This window comes from Odocoileus virginianus, chromosome 3, assembly GCF_023699985.2.
Source record: "Odocoileus virginianus isolate 20LAN1187 ecotype Illinois chromosome 3, Ovbor_1.2, whole genome shotgun sequence".
NCBI classification, from domain to species: Eukaryota; Metazoa; Chordata; class Mammalia; order Artiodactyla; family Cervidae; genus Odocoileus; species Odocoileus virginianus.
The window spans coordinates 10,688,881-10,707,716 of record NC_069676.1 but is presented as its reverse complement, the minus strand read 5'-3'; the positions used below and the strand labels follow the sequence as shown (position 1 = coordinate 10,707,716).

The window sequence follows — 18,836 nt, the reverse complement described above, 5'->3', positions numbered from 1 at the left end:
AGTAACACTCTCAACCCTCGCGCCTCCGTTCCTATCGACGGTTACCGGAACTACTCCCCCACCCCCACCCCAGCCAGGGGATAGAGAATTTGGAGGAGCCAAAAATGCTCCTAGAAGACCATAAATGGGGAAACAAACTGGGAAGCTGGAGACAAGTTTCAGTGTTTCCAACACTATCTCCAAAAGCCTGAATGTAGAACCCGGAAGTGAGAAGTAGGAAGTAGACTATGGAGGACAATAATAAGGTTACACCCTCCCAGGGCAAGGAATGCTTCCGTGCCGGCGCGTGTAAGGTGGCGAGGAAGGGAAAGCCGAGGGATGGCTTTCCCTGAGCCAAAACCGCGGGGCCCCGAGCTGCCGCAGAAACGGTTGAAGACGTTGGACTGCGGGCAGGGGGCGATTCGAGCTGTGCGATTTAATGGTGAGCGCCCTGATCTTCTTTCCGAGCCCTCCTCCCGCCTCCTAAGGTCGGCGGCCCAGTAACCCCTGCCTGGTGTTCCCCAGTGGATGGCAATTACTGTTTGACATGCGGCAGCGACAAGACCCTGAAGCTGTGGAACCCGCTGCGGGGGACGTTACTGCGGACGTACAGCGGCCACGGCTACGAGGTGCTGGATGCGGCTGGGTGAGCCGGGGGCCAAGGCGGGATCGGGGCGCTGAGGCCAGGAACAGAAGTAGATGCTAAATTTTCTGTGCTCTGCCTTCTAGCTCCTTTGATAACAGCAGTCTTTGTTCTGGAGGTGGGGACAAGGCGGTGGTGCTGTGGGATGTGGCGTCGGGGCAAGTCGTGCGGAAATTTCGGGGCCACGCGGGGGTGAGTGCAAGCAAGAAGGGGACTTATTGAAGCAGATCTGAATTTGCATGTGGTGGTTACAGGGAGCCGCCTCCCCCCGCAGTTACAGCGCAAGGATCCTTCCCCATGGCCCCCACTTCATCAAGCCCCATCCTTGCAGTCCCCCCAACTCTTTGATCTCCTCTACCCTTAACTTTTTCCCTTGCTTTAACTTGCATTGGGAACCCTGCTTTTGTCCTCATCCTCTAAACGCAGTTCCTGTTTAGCAGAAGGTGAACACAGTACAGTTTAATGAAGAGGCCACAGTTATCCTGTCTGGTGAGTCCAGGGCCTTGGCGGGTGGGCCCAGGAGACTGCCTCTGCCCCCTAAACCTGATCCACCTTCATGCTGGCCTCACAGGCTCTATCGATTCCACCATCCGCTGCTGGGACTGTCGCTCTCGGAAACCTGAGCCAATACAGACACTGGACGAAGCCAGAGATGGTATATCCAGCGTGAAGGTGTCAGACCATGAGGTCCTCGCAGGGTGAGTCAGACCAGGACCTTGTCGCTCGCCAGGTGCCACTGAGGTTCACAGCTGTCTCTGTGCTTGGATTAAACAAATCTACTCTCCTCATTGTGCTCATAAGGCCCTGCATGGTCTGGTCTCTGTTGTGCATTGTGCTCTCCGCTTTTATGTGGTGGTTGTTCAGACGCTAAGTCTTGTCCAACTCTTTTCGACCCCATGCACTGTAGCACTCCAGGCTTCCCTGTCCTTCACTGTCTTCCGGAGTTTGCTCAAACTCGTGTCCACTGAGTCAGTGATGCCATCTAACCCTCTCATTCTCTGTCGTACCCTTCTCTTGCCCTCAGTCTTTCCCAGCATCAGGGTCTTTTCCAATGAGTTGGCTCTTTGCATCAGGTGGCCAAAGTATTGCAGCTAATTTCTGTTAAATGTGCCACACATGCTTCCATTCTGGGACCGGCATGCAATTGCTCTTTCTCCACCTGCACTGTTCCTATACTACTTAAGAGTGTGTCTGAGCACCTCCTATAGGTCCCATTTCTAGTCAGTGAGCGTGTAGAAGTGAACAAGATAGAAAAACAAGGAAAACCCCTGCCTACATAGATTTGACAATCTAGCTGGAGAAGACAATTAAAAAAAAATTCCCATGCAGGACTGCCCAAGTGTTGCCACAACCTGAGGGAGTGCTCATCCCACCACTGGGGGTGTTTGGACTGCTTAGCCTGTCAGCCCACCCATTTCCCACATACCCCCCCTTGAACTGAACATGGTTGGCTCCTTTCTCAGCCTCAAATCTCAATTCCAATGTCACCTCCTCAGGGAGCTGATGCCCCTCAGTCAAGGAGGTTCCACGTTGGCAGCAAGTGCTCCTGGCTTGGTAGCAGCTGTGTGCCAAGTCTCCGCACAGGGTCTGACCCAGAGAAGGAGCTCAGTAGAAAGCAGAAACAGATGGAATGGGACCTGATTGGCCCGTAGGTCTGAGTCTTAAAGCCATTGTCAGAATTCCACTTTTTTTTTTTCCACTTTTTTTTTTTTAATATTTATTTTTAATTTACTTATTTGGCTGCATTGGGTCTTAGTTGCAGCATGTTGGATCTAGTTCTCTGACCAGAGATTGAACCCAGGCCTCCTGCATTGAGAGCTCAGAGTCTTAGCCACTGGATCATCTGGGAAGTCCCAGAATTTCACTCTTGAATTCACTTCAGTGTATGTTTTCCGTGGCCGATCCTAAGCATGAGGTGACAGTGAAGGGTACTGGGAAGGATAGGTTCCAGCCTTGCCCTCGGGGCCCTGGCCAGGTGAAGAGGCTACAGGGACACCAAAGCTGGAGCTCTGGACCTGCCGGCCCCTGCGGTGCTTCAGCTGCAGCCACCCTGTCTTGCAGTTCCGTAGACGGCCGGGTGAGGCGCTATGACCTGAGGATGGGGCAGCTCTTCTCAGACTACGTGGGCAGTGAGTGTGACTGGTGCTGGGGGGCGGGCAGGGAAGGTGGGGACAGCCCAGGGGACCCCAGCCTGACATGCCTGTCCTCCCCTCCCCCCAGGCCCCATCACCTGCATCTGCTTCAGCCGGGATGGCCAGTGCGCCCTGGTGTCCAGCCTAGACTCCACCTTGCGGCTTCTGGACAAGGACACAGGGGAGCTGCTGGGCGAGTGAGTCCTCAGAGTCGTGGGGCCCCTCCCCCACCCCCAGTAAAACCCGCCTCTAGCCCCCACTCTGACTCCACTCACCCCCAGGTACACGGGCCATAAGAACAAGGAGTATAAGCTGGATTGCTGCCTGAGCGAGCGCGACACGCATGTGGTCAGCTGCTCTGAGGACGGGAAGGTGTTCTTCTGGGACCTGGTGGAAGTGAGCCTCCCCACCCCCACTCCACGCTGGGGTGCCTGCCCTGTCCTTCCCTGAGTCACTCTCAGGCCTGAAAAGGGCGGGGGGTGGCTAGAAGGAATGAGAGAATGAAGAAAGAAGGGCAGTCCTGGCAAAGGGCACAGCACATGGCAAAGCTTGGAGGTGTGGCGCCCGTGCATCAGTCAGGAAATGGAAGGGCTGTGGATGGCAGTGGTGGCAGCAGGATTCAGGTCAGGCGGGGCCACTGGGACTGACCCTCGGGGAGGGGGCTGATGGTGGCATCTCACCCCAGGTGAGATGGGGCTGTAGTTGTTCAGGAAATCTGAGCCACATCTGAGCATCCCCATGGTTTCCCGCCCTGTAAGCTCTGTCCTAATGTGTCTCAGCCTGGTGGGTCGTCAGAATGGGAACTGACCAGCCAGGCTTCATGGTGTCAGGGCTGGGGCTTGGCCACAGAAGTAAGCCCCTAAGAGGATGAAGGAACTGGAGGGCCCTGAAGAGTTGAGGAGCCAGCTCTCCCTTTGGGAACTAAGGAGGCACCAACGTTTTGCCTACTTCTCGAGGGTCCAGGACACCAGCACATGAAGGGGAGGGCACATGAAAGGACATTTTGCAGATGGAGAGAGGAACCCGATATGTTGAGACCATGACTGCAGGGTTATAAAAGGAGTGAGCATTGAGGCTGTCAGGTGGGCTGGTGGAGCCCAGATGGCAATCTCTGGGCACAGTCTAAAGGCAGAGCCAAGAGGATTTACTTACAAAAGGATTTGAGATGTAAGAGGAAGATCCAAGGTGTTTGACCTGAGCACCTGGAATGACAACCGACTGGCAGGCTCAATGTGGGACTGATTAAGTTTGCAATGTCTGGGAAGCAATTAGAGGCATTATAATGGAAGCCAGGGGAGAGGCGGCCAAGAGGAGGGGGACACCCTGATGACCACTACCAACCCCCTCACTCCACAGGGTGCCCTGGCGCTGGCCCTGCCTGTAGGTCCTGGTGTGGTGCAGTCACTGGCCTACCACCCCACGGAGCCCTGCCTGCTGACTGCCATGGGGCGCAGCATCCAATGCTGGCGGGAAGAGACCTACGAGGCTGAAGGTGCCCCAAGCTGAAGCCAGGGGACCCATTGCCAAGGACAGAGACACAGCCTAAGGAGGACCACTGAGATCATTTATTCTAGACATGCTGCTGACCAAGGAGTGGGGAGGGGCTGGGTCTGCAAACTAATAAATAGAGGAGGGGGCGGGGCTTCCCTGGGGCTGCACCAACCAGTGTTCAGTCCTCATTCTTCTCCGGCGTGAAGGCGTCTACCTTCTGGGCAAAGGTTTCAGCCACAAGCAGCGGGAAGACCAAGGAGGCGTCAGCATAGACCTATGGAGGGGACCCAGGTGAGCCAGGGGATCCACAGCTGCAGCCTAGGAGACCCTGTGCTCCAGCTGGCTGGCCAACCCTCACCTTGACAGGCTGTGCATCCATCCGGATCTTGCCCCATGAGACAGCTTCATCTGGCCGGGCGCCTGAGTCAGAGCCATCAAACTCCTGGGCAGTGTTGATGTAGACGGCATAGTCGGCGCCATTCCGCTGTGGGGAGGGACAGAATGGGCTGGTCAGCCAGATTCAGACTCCAGGACAGGGCACTGTAGCTAAAGACAGAGGGATGTGTCCCAGATACAGGAAGCCCTTGGTGGCCTTGACTCCAAGGGAAGAGCTCATGTCAGTACCTGGGCCAAGTGGGGGTGTCATGGGATGCTGGGCAGTGGGCAGCTTTGCTCCAGACTCGTCCTAGGTAGCAAGAGCCCACCCACATCTGCCAGAGAAGACCTCCGCACCTCTTCCCTCCCAGAGGGAGTCTGTGAGCGCCTGAGTGGCCCTCAAGGCCTTGCACTTTTCGCCTGTCACCTCTGGCCTCACCTCCTCTCACTCTCCCCTTCACTGGCCTTCAAGATGTGCTTACATCAAGCACCTCAGAACCTTTGCACTGGCCAGTCTCTCTGCTAGGAACTCATCTCACACCCATCCCCTAAGATAACCACATGGTTCATGGGGAGCAACCCCTGAAAAACCTCTGCTCACAGGTCACACTTCCTAGGAAACTTCCCCTTTTCTGAATAGCATGCCTTTCTCCTGCTCTCTTGTCATCATCCCTGGTCTTTCTTTGTAGCCAATACTGCCACCCGATGTACATGTCACCTTGTCACTGGTTTGCTGTTCATCTCCCTCACTAGAGCATCAGTTCGAGGAGTGCAGGCATCTTGGCCTGTCTAGTCCACACCTGTTAATCAGCACATGGCATGGGCCTAGTACACAGGCCCGTCTGCACAGCAGGCATGAGTACCACCCTCCACCAGGGACCACACAGCCTGCATCCCTGCTCACCATGAGGTTGGCATTGGCGATGTGGTGCTTGACCATGCCTCCACCCAGGATGATCATCCCCGTGCGCTTGGCGAAGATGGCCTGTGTGTTGATGAGCCTGAGGTCTGGGAGAGAGGGCTGAGTCAGACCACCACAGGCCCAAGCAGCCCTCCTCCCTTGCTCCTCTGGGGCCTCAACATCTTACCCTCAACAATGTCCAGGACCAGACCTGGGTTCTTATAGGAGTGGAAGAAGATCATGTCACCCAGCGAGCCATCTGTGAGTGCCGGGCTCAACACAGGAATGTGGTTCTAGGAAGGAGCAAGACAGGAGGGTGGCTGGATCTAAGCCCTGTAGGGGCAGCCTGCAGGCATTTCCTCCTCTGCCTGATTCTAGGCAGGATGCTTAACTTCACTTGGCCCTGGCACATGAAGAATGGTAGTTTGTGTTTTTCTGATTGCTGGACCCCAGAGCCTCTGAGGAGCACGGGGCCCTCCAACAGGCCCCATGGGAGCTGCTAAGTATTGCCCAACTACTTCCCAGCAGTCGAGGAGTAGAGCCAGAATACCAGATCCACAGTCAATAGCTATGGGACTGCTCTGTTTCTGAGGCTCCTTATGTAGAAGCAGGAATGAGGAGACTAGTACCAACTATCCAGGTGGCTGTGAAAAGCAACACATGCCAAAGCCTGGCATCTTTGCCCCCGCCAGTCCCTCACCTTCTGGGCCCAGTAATACACAGACTCTGGGTTGTTTATCTCCTTGCCAAGCCGGGCGATCATCTTGGAAGGTGTCCACTTCACACCCTAGGAGGGAGACACTGGCTTCAGGCAGTGGCGCCTCCCCTGATACCCACCATGCCATCAGCAAACCCATCCCCCTGCCCTGCCCCCGGCCCCAGGTTGCTCCAGTCTCACCTCTGTGTTCTGCTCCAGCACCATCTGGTCCAGAATGGGCATCAACCAGTCCTCAAACTTGCAGTAGTTGTCATTGGGCACCAGCAGGTTTCCAATCCTGGGGACAGAAGGTGTATGGACATCAGGGCCCAGGACCCTCAGTCTGCCTCCCTTACCCAGCACCACTCAGCCCCCACCCACCCACCTGTTGATCCCGTTCTCACGAAGCTCCTTCCCCCTGAGGCTGAACTCGCCCAGGTATGTGGGAGCCAAGCACTTGATGAAATCCTCCTCCACACCCCCAGCTGTGGTCACCAAGACGTCCACCTGCAGCCACAAGGCAGTGAGGTTATCCCAAGTAGAACCAACCCCCAACCCTCATCCAGTGACCCCTGTGGGGAGCTCTGCTGCAAAACAAAACTGACCCACATCTCCCTATCTCACTTAAATGGCCAGTAATCTTATTGACCCAGAGAGCCCAAGGCCACACCCCCACCAGGTCCCACCATGTTGTGCTGCACGAGGTAACGGATAGTCTCACGGATGCCTGAACTGATGAGGTTGGACGTGTAGCCCAGGAAAATGGTGCAGCCGGTGAGTGGGCGTCGGCTCTGGGTCAGGTCTGCATGTTGGTCTTCATCCTCAGATAGCGGCTCGAGTTTCTTCTCTATCTAGGTAAGGGCAGGGTCGAATTAACCTCTGGCCCCAAATTCCACCCCAAGGACCCCCGGTGGGTTTCGGTGTCAGACTCCCCGCCCAGGCTCTGCCCACTCAGGGACAGGGAACCACTTCTACCTGGAACAGGGGAAGGAACACCTCTGTGTAGGCTGCGCCCTGTTCACAGCCCAAGTCTCAGGTCACATGCTTAGGCTTTGCCCCTTTTCAGGAATCCGAGAGCATCACTTTTTCAGGCCCGACTCCTCTCCCCACCGGAAAAAGCAAACCCAAGCTCAGGTCCGGCCAGGTCTAACGGTCCTCCTCCAATTCCTCCCTCAAATGCACTCTCTAGCCCAGGCTCCGTCCCTTCCATAATACTTTCACCCGTTGCCTATAACGCCCGCTCCCCGCCCCAGAAACAGTCCACTCCCCAGCACAGAAACTCCCGGGCCCCATACTCTCTCCCACTATTGGACGAAGTACACACCTCCCTGAGAAGTCCCGCCCCCAGCTACCGCAGAGTGCTACTGGAGGCCACGCCCCCTCAACCCAGGCAGTCTCACTCAGGCCTCACCATGGCGTTGACTTGCTGTACCGCGCGCCCGAAGTTGGTGGCTTGGAAACCAGTGGTGCTGAACGCCTCTAGCAGCGCACGATAGTCAACGCCGCGGTTGAAGTCGTAGCCCCGGACCTGCGCGCTCTCGAAAGGCAGTGCCGAACTGTGCTTCAGCACAGCGGCCAGCGCCGCCGCAGGCACCTCCCTCTCCCGGGAACCCTCCATGTTCCTGCAGCTGCACTCTCAAATCAGAGCCGCCCCAAGCCAGCCTCCTGGCGGCCTCGAACTGCGCTAGGCCCCGGCACGTACTTCTGTAGGAGACTCAAGTCCTGGGGAAAACCTGGGGAGGGCCGGAAGTTGTATAATCACATGACCCGCCGCGCCCGGAATCCGGGGCTCGGCCATCTTGTCTTGTACAGTCCGTAATACGGAAGCCGCGAGGAGCCATTATTTATATCCCATGTGTTCCCAGCCGCCGAATGATTTTCACTTTTACTGCCGCCTGCTGGAAATCCGCCGCGTTGCGTGGAGCTTGCCAGTTGGTGTCTACCCTCTCAAAGAGAATTGTTTCTTGGACGTTGCTGTTAGAATTCGAATCACCAGGAGGTATCAGACAGTTTCTGCCTCGGAGAGTCTCTCGTCAAATAGAAAAATCGCTGTTCGTGTCTTGCAAGTCTCCGGAGCCTCCATATGCGGCATAACCCCTGGTCTTCTGTCTCTGGCAGCTGAGCTGCCACATCCCTCTGAGAAGTCTTCCTTGACCTTCCTCTGGGTAAGGGATCCAGGGCTGACATCTCTTTCCCTCTAGCGAGCCTTTGAGATGCTGGAGGGTGGGGTCTATAATCTCATGGGTCCTCCTAACCATGCATAGGGTTTAGTCCAGTGAGACCCCTGTAATCACTCACTCTACAATTTATGGAGTCTGCACTATACACTGTGTGCTTCCCTGGAGGCTCAGTGGTAAAGAATTCATCTGCCAGTGCAGGAGACACGGGTTTGACACCTGGGTCGGAAAGATGCCACATGCCTCCGAGCAACTAAGCCCATGTGCCACAACTATTGAGCCTGTGCTCTAAAGCCTGGGAGCCGCAACTACTGAAACCCACGTGGCCTAGAGCCCATGCTCGGCAAGAAGAGAAGCCTGCACACCACAATGAAGAGTACCCAGAGGCCTGGTAGCAATGATGTAGAAATATTCCAGCACAGCCAAAAATAATTTTTTTTAGAAAAGCCCTCTTACTGTGGCTTCCCAGTAAGAGTAATAGTTGGACTCTTCCCTGTGGCCTAAGAAAGCACTGACTTGCCTGCCCTCATCCCCTACCACTTGTCCCCACTCACTTTTCTCCAGCTCCACTGACCTGACTGATCTAGAGCCCACCAGGCTCTTTCCTGACCAAGGGGCAGTGTACTTGCTGCTCTCGCTGCCTGGAACGCCTGTTTCCCCAGCTCGTCCTCCTCTGGGCCTCAATCCAAATGTCACCTCCTCCAAGAGGCCTGCCCTGATTGTTCTTACCTTGGCCCTTGTTATTTTTCACAGTACACGATATAGTCTGTTTGCTGTTGTTCATCCCTCCCTGACTAGAACAGAAGCTCTGTGAAAGCAGGATCTTGTTAGGTTTCACTGCTGTTCTCTTCACTCTCTGCAGTGCCGGGCACACATTGGGATCTTAGCAAAAATGGATGCAACACACACAAAGACGTCAGGGTGATCTGTGAAGAAAGAAGGAGGGGTTGAAAAGGATTCAGAGAGGACAGAAGGTTCCAGACCAGGCAGGGCCCTGTGGGCTGTCGTAAGGAGGGTGGGTTTTATTCTCAGGGGCTGGGAAACCATAGGGAAGTTTTTAAAATGAAAGACTCTGATTTATTTTTTTCCAATTTCTAAAACTGTGGTAGAATACATAACATGAAATTGACATTGTAACTTTATTCTTTTTAAGAGAGAAAGCTCTGTAGTCTGTATCTTCTTTAAAAGATACTTTTTTGACTGCACTGGGTCTTACTTGCAGTATGTTGTATCTTTAGTCATGGCATGAGGGATCTAGTTCCCTGGGATTGAACCCAGGCCCCCTGCATTGGGAATGTGGAGTCTTAGCCACTGGACCACAGGAAAGTCCCCGACTGTAAACATGTTTAAGTCCACACTTCAGAAGCGTTAAGTACCTTTACATTGTTACACAACCGTCACCTCCATTCATCTCAAGAACTCTTTCATCTTCCCAAACTGAAACTTTGTACCTATTAAACACAACTCCCCATCCCTCTTTCTCCTCAGCAACTGGCATTCTGCCTTCTGGGATTTGACTACCTCACATAAGTGGAATCATGTATTAGCTGTCATTTTGTGACTGGCTTATCTCACTTAGCAGAATGTCCCCAAGTTTCATCCATGTTGTAATGTGATTTACTTATCAGATCCCACTGACTTACTGGAGGAGAATGGGGTCAGGGTGTGCAGGGCAGGGGAGACCAGACAACTGCACTGGCCCAGGCAAACTGAGATGGGGGGGCAGGACCCCAGTGCTACCAACAGCAGGGGGAGAAGTCACCAGTCTGACAACCTAATTTGAAAGTTCATCTGTAAACAGCACTGTTTATAGATGAGCTCTGTTCAATACCCTGTAATGACCTATACAGGAAGAGAATCTTTAAAAAAAAAAAGTGGATATCTGTGTATGTATAACTGACTCACTTCATTGTGCAGCAGAAACTGACCCAGCATTGTAAATCAACTATTCCGATAAAAAATTATTAATTAAAAACAAAGAAAGTTGGTCTGATGGCTCTTGATGAAAGATTAAATGTGGGAATCCTGGAAGAAAGGAATGAAGGAGTTAAAGATTGGAACCAGGGCAGTTGGGTGGGTGGTGGTGGTATAGCCACGCTCTCTAGGAAACAGACTCACTCAGAGGGACAATGCAAATAGTGGAGTGCAGTTTATTACACCGGCGGGCCCAAGGCAGAGTCTCCTCTTAGCCAAGGACCCCAACCAGCATTTGTGAAAATCTTTTATACCCCATGTGTACGTGTCCAAACCCACCACCCCAATCCCTTGAGACTTACATAAACAAAGGAAGGGTAAATACAACTACAATAATCCCATCATTCACGTGTTATGTGTTCAAACAGTCAATAATCAACAAGCCCGCAGTTACATTCCAAACAGTTAATAATCAATAAGCTTGTGGTCACGTTCCAACCAGTTAATAATCGATAAGCCTGTGATTACATCCCGATAGATACAGAAAAAGTTTATGACCTGTCCGGAGACAGGGGTGATTACAGTATGTTTCCTCTTAGGCAATGAGTAACCTGGATATGATCTTCAAGATTCCCCTGTCCGGAGGGGGTCTTATCCTTCCATTGTCGTTCCCACAGGCACTAAGCAGAGAGTTCAGAGTCCACTGGAGAGGTGGCCAAGCATGATCAGCACGGACAGGCCTCAGATGGAGTCCTGGCCCTAGGATTTCCTTCTTCAGTGGTGAACTTGGGGGATGGATATTTGGGGTTGGGGGGAGATGATCCAGGGTCCAGCTTTGGCCAAGTTAGGTGAGAGACAACTGAGAGGTGGGAGTGAGGGAGCGAGGAGAGAGGAGGGGCCTCGTGTGGGTCAGAGGTCAGGGAAGGGGCTGGGACGCAGGGGAAGCCATCAGTGTAAGTGAGTGAATTGAGTCATCTGTGGATAAGGACCCTGGGTCATGAGTATAGACACACACAGGAGAGGCAGGGCTGCGCCTGAACCAGGGTTCACGCTGTGCCTCCTCGAATCAGAGAAGGAGCCAGTTAGCAGGGGATCAAGCAGATCTGTGAGAGCCCGGGGCCACTCCACTCCCCCAGCAAAGCTGACACACGACAGCCACTGGGCCTCCTGGGCAGGGACCCCCTTGGCCTCGGCAGCTGCTCTTGCCGCTGGTGACATTTCACTCCATGAGCGTCCTGGCTTCAAAGTCTCTGCAGGCATTGTGGGGGTGGGGGGTGTTGGAGAGGCTGGGCTGGGGGAGGGCTCCAGAGTGGGGCCGCAGGAGGAGGACCGAGCAGCCAGGAGTCAGCCGGAGTCTTCAGCTGAAGTATATGGTCCCGACGGGTTGGGGAGCAGCCACCCCCAGCCCTCAGGCACCAGGGACATAGAAGGAGGTAGGAGCTTGGGGTTGGGGGTGCAGTCTGCTGCCTGTGGCTCTGCTTACCCTCCCTCAGATGTCCAGCAAGGTGACCGTTGGCAGTGACATTGGGCAAGCCCGCTGGGCCGTGGAGCAGCTGCGGATGGAGGCGGGCATTGACCGCGTGAAGGTGAGGACCAGGCTGAGGCGGGTGTGTCTGAGCAAGCGGGGCAGGTGGACGGCCCAGCCCAGGGTGGACTAACTGGGCTGGTCTGCAGGTATCCAAGGCAGCTGCCGACCTGCTGCAGTTCTGCACAGAGCAGGCCAAGAGCGACCCCTTTCTCGTGGGCATCCCAGCCGCCACCAACCCCTTCAAGGAGAAGAAGCCCTGTGCCATTCTGTGAACCCTGCAGCCCGGACCACCCAGGGGCCTCAATGAACATCAAGTGAGTGCTCCTCAGGGCATGGCTTGGCTGAGCTTCCGTGGTGGACTTCGGGTTTGTAGGGGCCAGGTGTGGGGTGTGCCTGGCCCAGCCTCCCTCCTCGCCCACGCCAGGGTCACGGCCACAGAGGCACACCCTGGACCCTGAATAGAGGAACATGCCCCTCCCTCACCTATCCCTTCCCTGACTGCCCCCTTCCCCACTGCCTATGGGGTAGCATTAGCAGGTGCCTGGTCCCACTGCACAAACACCCAGGGTTAGAGTCCTGATCTACGTATCAGCCCATGTCACACACATACACACCCACACAGTTCACACATGCAGGTACCATCATGCAGACAAGTGCCACTTCTCAAGTGTCTCCCTCTTCCTCACAGAAGCCACAGATAGGGCCACTGTAACCATGCATAGATCAGTGGTAAAGAACCCGCCTGCCAATGCAGGAGATGCGGTCTCAATCCCTGGGTCGGGAAGATCCCCTGAAGGAGGAAATGGCAACCCACTCCAGTATTCTTGCCTGGGAAATCCCATGGACAGAGGAGCCTGGCGGGCTACAGTCCATGGGGTCGCAAACAGTCGGACATGACTGAGCGACTAAACAACAGCCCGACAGGCCTCCCTGGGGACATTTGGGCACACATGATCCCTGAAATGCACCCGGGCAGGCACAGGCGCACCCAGAACTCCCCGCCCCCAGCACACACACAGCAGTGGCTGTCGCCCAGGCTTTCAGGCCCCATCTCACATACACACACCCACCCTGGGTACCCTGGTCCCAAGCAAGGAGGGACAGAGCCCTCAGGTGACACCAGGCTCACACTCCAGGCCGGAGCACCAGTACAGTAGGTTTATTTCTCCTTTGCTCTCAAGGCAGAGCCAGCATCGAAATCATAACAAAAACAGGGCCCGAGGGTGGGGAGCAGCCCCCTTGGTGGGCCTGAACGCAAAGCTCACCTCCCCTGGCGTGGGGCCCAGCCCAGGGACCCCACGTGGCCGTGGCCAGGACCCCTTGCCCTAGGCCTGTGGGGCAGGGCAGAGGCAGCACCAGCGTGGGGGGAGGTCCCCGGCCCTGAGAGCACAGGCCATGGCCCCGCCTGCCGACAGGCAGGCCCACACCCACATCCACCTGCTCAGGCCTGCAGCCTCCAGACCTCCAGCGACAGGCCCCCGGAGGCAGCCACCACCAGGTTGCCCTCAGCACAGATCTGTGAGGACAGGGACAGCAGTCAGGGGTGCTCTCAGGGGGCGGGCGGGGCGCGTGGGACAGGGCCTTACCCCATTCAGCACATTGTGGTGGCTTCGAGTGCAGATGGTCCTTGGCGGGTCTGTGGGCACGTGTACCTGGTGAGGGGCAGTGGGCAAAGGTCATGGGACGTGTCCCCAGCAAGTGAGGGTGGGTAGAGAAGAGGCACCGTCCTGGGCCCTCACCCGGATGGTCTTGTCGGTAGACGTGGTGTACAAGGCCCCCAGGGAGTGCTTGATCCCCGTGATCTGAGACCTGTGGCCCACGTCAAAGGACTGGGGGAGGGAGGGACAGGTGACACTCAGGTGTGGCTCTCCCTAGGCCAGTGCCCCACTGCCCCCCAGGGGTTAAGAGGCGGGGAGGCAGCCCAGGGAGAGTCGGGCAGGGGCGAGGGCCTTGGCAGACCCGGACAAGCTGGAAGTAGCCACTGCGGTTGGCAAAGACGTGCAGTAGGCCCTGGTTATCGCCGGCCCAGAGCTGAGGTTCCTGGTAGGACATGCAGAGCAGGTAGGAGTCCAGCTGCAGGAGGGACAGGGGATGGAGTGGCTCAGGCCAGTCCAGGCCACTCCACGCAGCCCCGGCCCTCTGGGCCCCCGGGGGAAGGCCCACCTGCAGCCGCTGCAGGACACTGTTGGCCCGGCGGTCGAACACCACGAGCGTGTGGTCCTCGCTGCCTGAGATGATGTGCCGGTCGTCCGCCAGCAGTGCCAGCACGGCGCTGGAGTGCAGCCGCCGGCTCTTCAGCAGGGCCGGGCCAGCTTTGTGGGTGAGGGGCCAGGGAGGAGGGGGACATCAGAGCCCCTTGGAGCCCCCCCCAGATCCCGGATCTCCATCCTCCATGGCCTCCTCTGGGGGCCCTCCAGTCCATTACCCCATCCCATGTGGAGACAGGGCTTCCTCTGCCCCTAGCATCCCGCACACCAGTCATCTTTGTGGCCCCCAGCTTTGGAGTGGCCAGCCTCTGGTTGTGTGATTGTTACCCCAGTCAGACTGTGAGGACCAAGTGTTTCTTTTCCCAAAATGACCCTGGAGACCCCAGGCAGTCCTGCTCTCCCCACCTAGGCCCCAGGGCCCACCTCTGGGATCGTAGACGGTCACCTTCTTATCGTAGGTGCCGGTCACCAGGATATCTGGCCGGTAGGACAGGCACAGAACAGCTGCCTTGGCCCTGGGGACACATAGGCCACAGAGCTGGGGCAGGAGCCAGACAGAGCCCTGCCCACCCAGGCCCCCCTGCCCAGGTCCCCTCACACTTTATCTCGCCAAACTGCTGTCCGTCAGCTGCCATGTCCCAGAGCTTCACTGTGCTGTCCCAGGAACCAGAGCACACTCGGTGGTCCAGCGCTGCCAGTGACCACACCCAGCCCTGTGGGACCAGAGCCATGTCCTGTGATCTTCCCCATTTCACAAAACCCAGAGTGAGTCAGCACTGAGGAGAGATTAGAGCTCAGGTCTGTGGGTCTGACTTCAGAACCCAAGACCTGCACAGTATTGTTGTGGTTTAGTTGCTAAATCATGTCCAACTCTTTGCAATCCCATGGACTGCAGCCTACCAGGCTCCTCTGTCCATGGAATACTCCAGGCAAGAATAACTGAACACATTGCCATTCCCTTCTCCAGGGGATCTTCCAGACCCAGGGATTGAACCCATGGCTCCTGCACTGCAGGCAGATTCTTTACTGCTGAGCTACCAGGGAAGCCCAAAACATGTACACCCCCACCTGATAATGTTCCTAAATCAAGTACTTCAGAGCCTTAGCACCAGCACAGGTTTGAGGCCACGTGACAATGTGATTAAGAATAGGACCTCCACAGAAATTCTCTGGTGGTCCAATGTCTAAGGCTCCCACTGCAGGCGGCCTGGGTTTGATCCCTGGTCAGGGAACTAGATTCCATGTATCTGTAAACCTGATATCTGAGCACCTACTCTACATGAGCCTGAGTGAAGCTCTTAATGCATAGTCACCTCATTCAACCTCATCCTAACTGAAACCTGGACAGAAGCAGTGAGGCCCAGAGAAGTCATATATTTTACCCAAAGTCACACGAACAATAGCAGAGCAAGACTGAAATCTATGAGGTCTGGGACTTTCCTGGGGACACAGTGGATAGGAATCCACCTATGTATGCAAGGGACACAGGTTCAATCCCTGGTCCGGGAAGATTCCACATGTCAAGGAGCAACTAAGCCCATACACCATGACTACTGAAGCCCATGCGCCCTAAAGCCTCACAGTGCAACTACTGAGCCCATGTGCTGCAACTACTAAATAAACCTGCTCTCACCTAGAGCCGGTGCCCCGCAACAAGAGAAGCCACGGCAATGAGAAGCCCGAGGACTGCAACAAAGAGTAGTCCCTGCTCACCACAACTAGAGAAGGCCACAGTGCAGCAATGAAGACCCAACATAACCAAAAAATAAAGATAAAAAAATAATAAATCTATGAGGTCTGGTGCCAAAACCCATACCCTCAGCCAGTGTCCTACCCAGGCCTCCCAGCTCCTGCCTTTGCCTGACCTCCTGTCCCCTCACCTTGTGAGTGCTGTTCTTCTGGGTTCCCAGGGTCTTGACCAGAACCTGGCTGGGCTCCACCCCCAGCTGCTGAAGGTCCCACAGGTTGACATTGCGATCTCGGGAGCCCGACAGGCAGAGTGTCCCACCCTGGGAGAGGAGCGAGGTGGTGTGGTTGGGGTCACCCTGGCCCCCAACTGCCAGGCCCTCCACCAACCCCCGTCTCACCTGAAGCAGCAGCACTGAGTCAATGGAAGCAAAGTGCCCATCGGCCAGGCAGAAGTACTCAGCCCTGCGCCCATCCTCTGCCCAGCGTGACAGGTGCTGCTCCAACTCAATGCAGGCCTTCGGCCAGTCAAAGTCCTCCTCTGTGGGATGTAATACCAGGGTTCCCAGTGGGCAGGAAACCTGCCACCCACTCCAGCTGTCCAAGCTCATCACTGGCTTCCAGGGAGCAGAAGACTTGGAGAGAATCCCACTTGGATCCCTTACCCCACCCAAGGAGGCCCAGGCTCTAGCTTTGGGACCACCATCCCACCCACCTGCCATGCAGGTCTAAGACTGCTGCTTACCGTTTCCAGGAATTGGGTAATTGGAGCCCCAGGATCACCTTACCAGGCCTCATTCTCCAACCTCAGGATGTTAAGGTCCTGCCTCACCCCTGGCTGAGGTCCAACCTCAGCCTTACCCTCCCCAACCCTCAGGCTGGGCACAAGAGCTAGGACTACATAACTAACACTTCCTGTTTTGGCCACCTGAACCAGACCCATGGAAGTGTTTCCCGAAATCAGTATCCCAAATCTGGGACCCTTGTCAAGGCACCCAAGCCCTTGACCCAAATATCTATATTTTAATCAAGCTGTTCAGTAAAGTCCCATCAATTCAGGATCACCATGCTTCATTATCCTCTAGGGACCAAAGACTTTGGTGGCAGAAGGAATGACCACCAGCCCTTGTCTGAGATCACAGGTTAGACCCTGAACTTGAGGGTCTGTGACTGATGGTATCAGGGATCCCAACCTCTAAACCATAGCTTAGGTTCAAGGGCTGTAGACTCTGGACCTGTGTCCATGTCTCACCCTCACCTAGGCCAAGACTCTAGGGTATGGGACTTTGACATCACCAGTTGCTGCCTTAGCATCTAGACCCAGAACCTGGGGATTCTTGGTCTTACTTTGAGCACCAAGCAGATTCTGACAGCCTGAGACTTTAAGTCGCTGTGGCAACCTGCCTGAGAATCATTAGATCTTTAGTTCAGGGACCACAGTTATCCAGGTGGATTTCTATAGCCTCAGGATCCCAAGTATCGGCCTCACGGTCCACCCAGAGGTCAGGGGCTTTGGTACTACCAGTAACTACCTCAGCCACCCTGAGCCAGGGCAGCCTGGGAGTTTCCTCCAGTGGACCTGGACCCCTCCCCCCTCGCCCCAGGCCTGACTTGGGCGGGCGACCCCCGGACGCGCGCACCTTCCACCACTGGGTAGGGCGCGCGTACGCGGCGCTGCGCGCGTAGCCTCCAGGTGACATGGTCACGCACGAGGTCGCGCAGCGCGTGGCAAACGCGTGGCAGGACATGGAGCACGAGGCGCGCGTCGAGGTAGGCGCAGATTTCGAGCAGCAGCTCCGGGGGTAGGCTCAGCAGGCCCGGAACCGCCACAGTCGGGCCCTTGGACGCGGCCCACGGTTCCAGAGTGCCAAGGGACACCGTGGGCGCGGGCAAAGGAGGGGCGCGCGGGGGTGCCAGCCCGAGTTTCGGAGGACTGAGCACGCGGGCCACGTAAGCCTCGGCCTGCGCGTCGGGGTCAGGCTCCAGCTCCGAGTCCGAGTCATCGTCCCAGGCGTGGGGATCATCGCGCGGCTCTGGAGGCAGCTCCATGGCGACCGGGTGGGCGCGGCTGGCCCTGCCCTGTCAGCCGCAGAGCCCGCGTCCTGTCTCCTAGGCAGCACGACGGCATTTCCGGCGCTGCCAGATGACGTTAGGCGCCAGCCGGAACCAAGCAACCTGCGTGGAAACTGGCCGCGTGATAGATGCTGGCTCCTCGGAAAGGTCTAGTTCTTAAGCTGCGTCGGCCTTGGGTTGGAAAATGCAGATTCCTGGTTCCTGCGTTTAGTAAACTAGCATGTCTGATGTTGCTGATGCAGAGGGCCATTGGACTCTGGTTTGAAAAACATGGCCCTAAAGCCCTTCTCACAGACACGGGAGCTCAGAAATAAATCCCTTTTTCCTGGTTCGAAGTCTAAGCATGCTAGATTCCTATCTTTTTTTTAGCGACCCAGAAACACTTACACTGCAGAGCCCTCGGTGAAAGTTACCTAAAATCCTACTGATGAAAACAGCATCTCATTTACCAATAGCCTCTTTTGAGCCAGGAAGGGTTAACTCACAAACTCTAAGCAGCACTAGCCCGTTTCCTCTTCTGATATGCACGTGACTCTTTGCTCAATCACCTTAGCAGACTACCCTAAGCACCCAGAGTACTGTAAGACTGATCATTTCCCAAAACGTACTCTCTCCCCTACCCCCACTATATTTTTCTCTATGGGACATACCGCTGTTTCACTGGTTAGCTTTATTTCTTCTACTAAAATGCACACACTTGTTGAATGAAAATTGGTCGTATCAGCATTCAAAATTTTCTTCCAGGTTGATGCAGGTGATCGCTGGGTTTAACAGAGGTTGCAAGACTTTATCCTGAGGCCTCTGCATCCCCAGATAAGAGATTTTTTATTTGCCTTTAACTGTTGTCCATGTTTTCCTCGGCCCCACAGCCTTGATGCTGGGTTGAGCATTCTAAAAATCCTGAGTTGTGAAACCAGCTGAAGAGTGCAGCAAGGCCTTGCTCCTTGCCACTCAGTTTAGTCTTTAGCCAATGGTGATTTTGAATCTGTGCTGTAGTGAGCTCAGGTTCTAGTGAACTCGCAGACTGTCATTA

At 55.5% G+C, this 18,836-nt stretch overlaps 4 protein-coding genes across 5 annotated transcripts; 2 read left to right on the top strand and 2 right to left on the bottom strand.

The window, feature by feature from the left end:
- Window positions 1-86: 86 nt before the first annotated feature.
- On the top strand, window positions 87-4,416 carry WDR83 (WD repeat domain 83). 2 transcript variants are annotated; one of them, XM_020911939.2, is made up of 9 exons: window positions 87-421; window positions 505-625; window positions 709-814; window positions 1,060-1,111; window positions 1,194-1,320; window positions 2,684-2,751; window positions 2,843-2,951; window positions 3,036-3,150; window positions 4,111-4,416. In XM_020911939.2, the coding sequence occupies exons 1-9, from the start codon at window positions 319-321 to the stop codon at window positions 4,258-4,260; spliced, it is 951 nt and encodes a 316-aa protein (XP_020767598.2). In that variant the 5' UTR covers window positions 87-318; the 3' UTR covers window positions 4,261-4,416. The 2 variants fall into 2 exon arrangements, with proteins under 2 accessions (XP_020767598.2, XP_020767599.2); XM_020911940.2 differs by having other exon boundaries at window positions 89-421; window positions 1,063-1,111.
- DHPS (deoxyhypusine synthase) lies at window positions 4,298-7,949 on the bottom strand. The gene is made up of 9 exons (XM_070463542.1): window positions 7,630-7,949; window positions 6,905-7,069; window positions 6,604-6,725; window positions 6,420-6,516; window positions 6,222-6,308; window positions 5,709-5,814; window positions 5,525-5,628; window positions 4,604-4,729; window positions 4,298-4,519 (listed from the first exon to the last, which is right to left on the bottom strand). Exons 1-9 carry the CDS (start codon window positions 7,834-7,836, stop codon window positions 4,424-4,426), a joined length of 1,110 nt encoding a protein of 369 aa, XP_070319643.1. The 5' UTR covers window positions 7,837-7,949; the 3' UTR covers window positions 4,298-4,423.
- A 31-nt stretch (window positions 7,950-7,980) lies between these two features.
- On the top strand, window positions 7,981-15,835 carry GNG14 (G protein subunit gamma 14). Its single transcript, XM_070463571.1, has 4 exons — window positions 7,981-8,383; window positions 11,803-11,895; window positions 11,984-12,151; window positions 15,682-15,835. Exons 1-3 carry the CDS (start codon window positions 8,072-8,074, stop codon window positions 12,107-12,109), a joined length of 531 nt encoding a protein of 176 aa, XP_070319672.1. The 5' UTR covers window positions 7,981-8,071; the 3' UTR covers window positions 12,110-12,151; window positions 15,682-15,835.
- Window positions 12,981-17,870, bottom strand: FBXW9 (F-box and WD repeat domain containing 9). Its single transcript, XM_020887123.2, has 10 exons — window positions 17,371-17,870; window positions 16,132-16,271; window positions 15,925-16,053; window positions 14,645-14,757; window positions 14,468-14,559; window positions 14,001-14,149; window positions 13,797-13,910; window positions 13,577-13,666; window positions 13,424-13,489; window positions 12,981-13,353 (listed from the first exon to the last, which is right to left on the bottom strand). The coding sequence occupies exons 1-10, from the start codon at window positions 17,777-17,779 to the stop codon at window positions 13,279-13,281; spliced, it is 1,377 nt and encodes a 458-aa protein (XP_020742782.2). The 5' UTR covers window positions 17,780-17,870; the 3' UTR covers window positions 12,981-13,278.
- Between the last annotated feature and the right edge of the window lie 966 nt (window positions 17,871-18,836).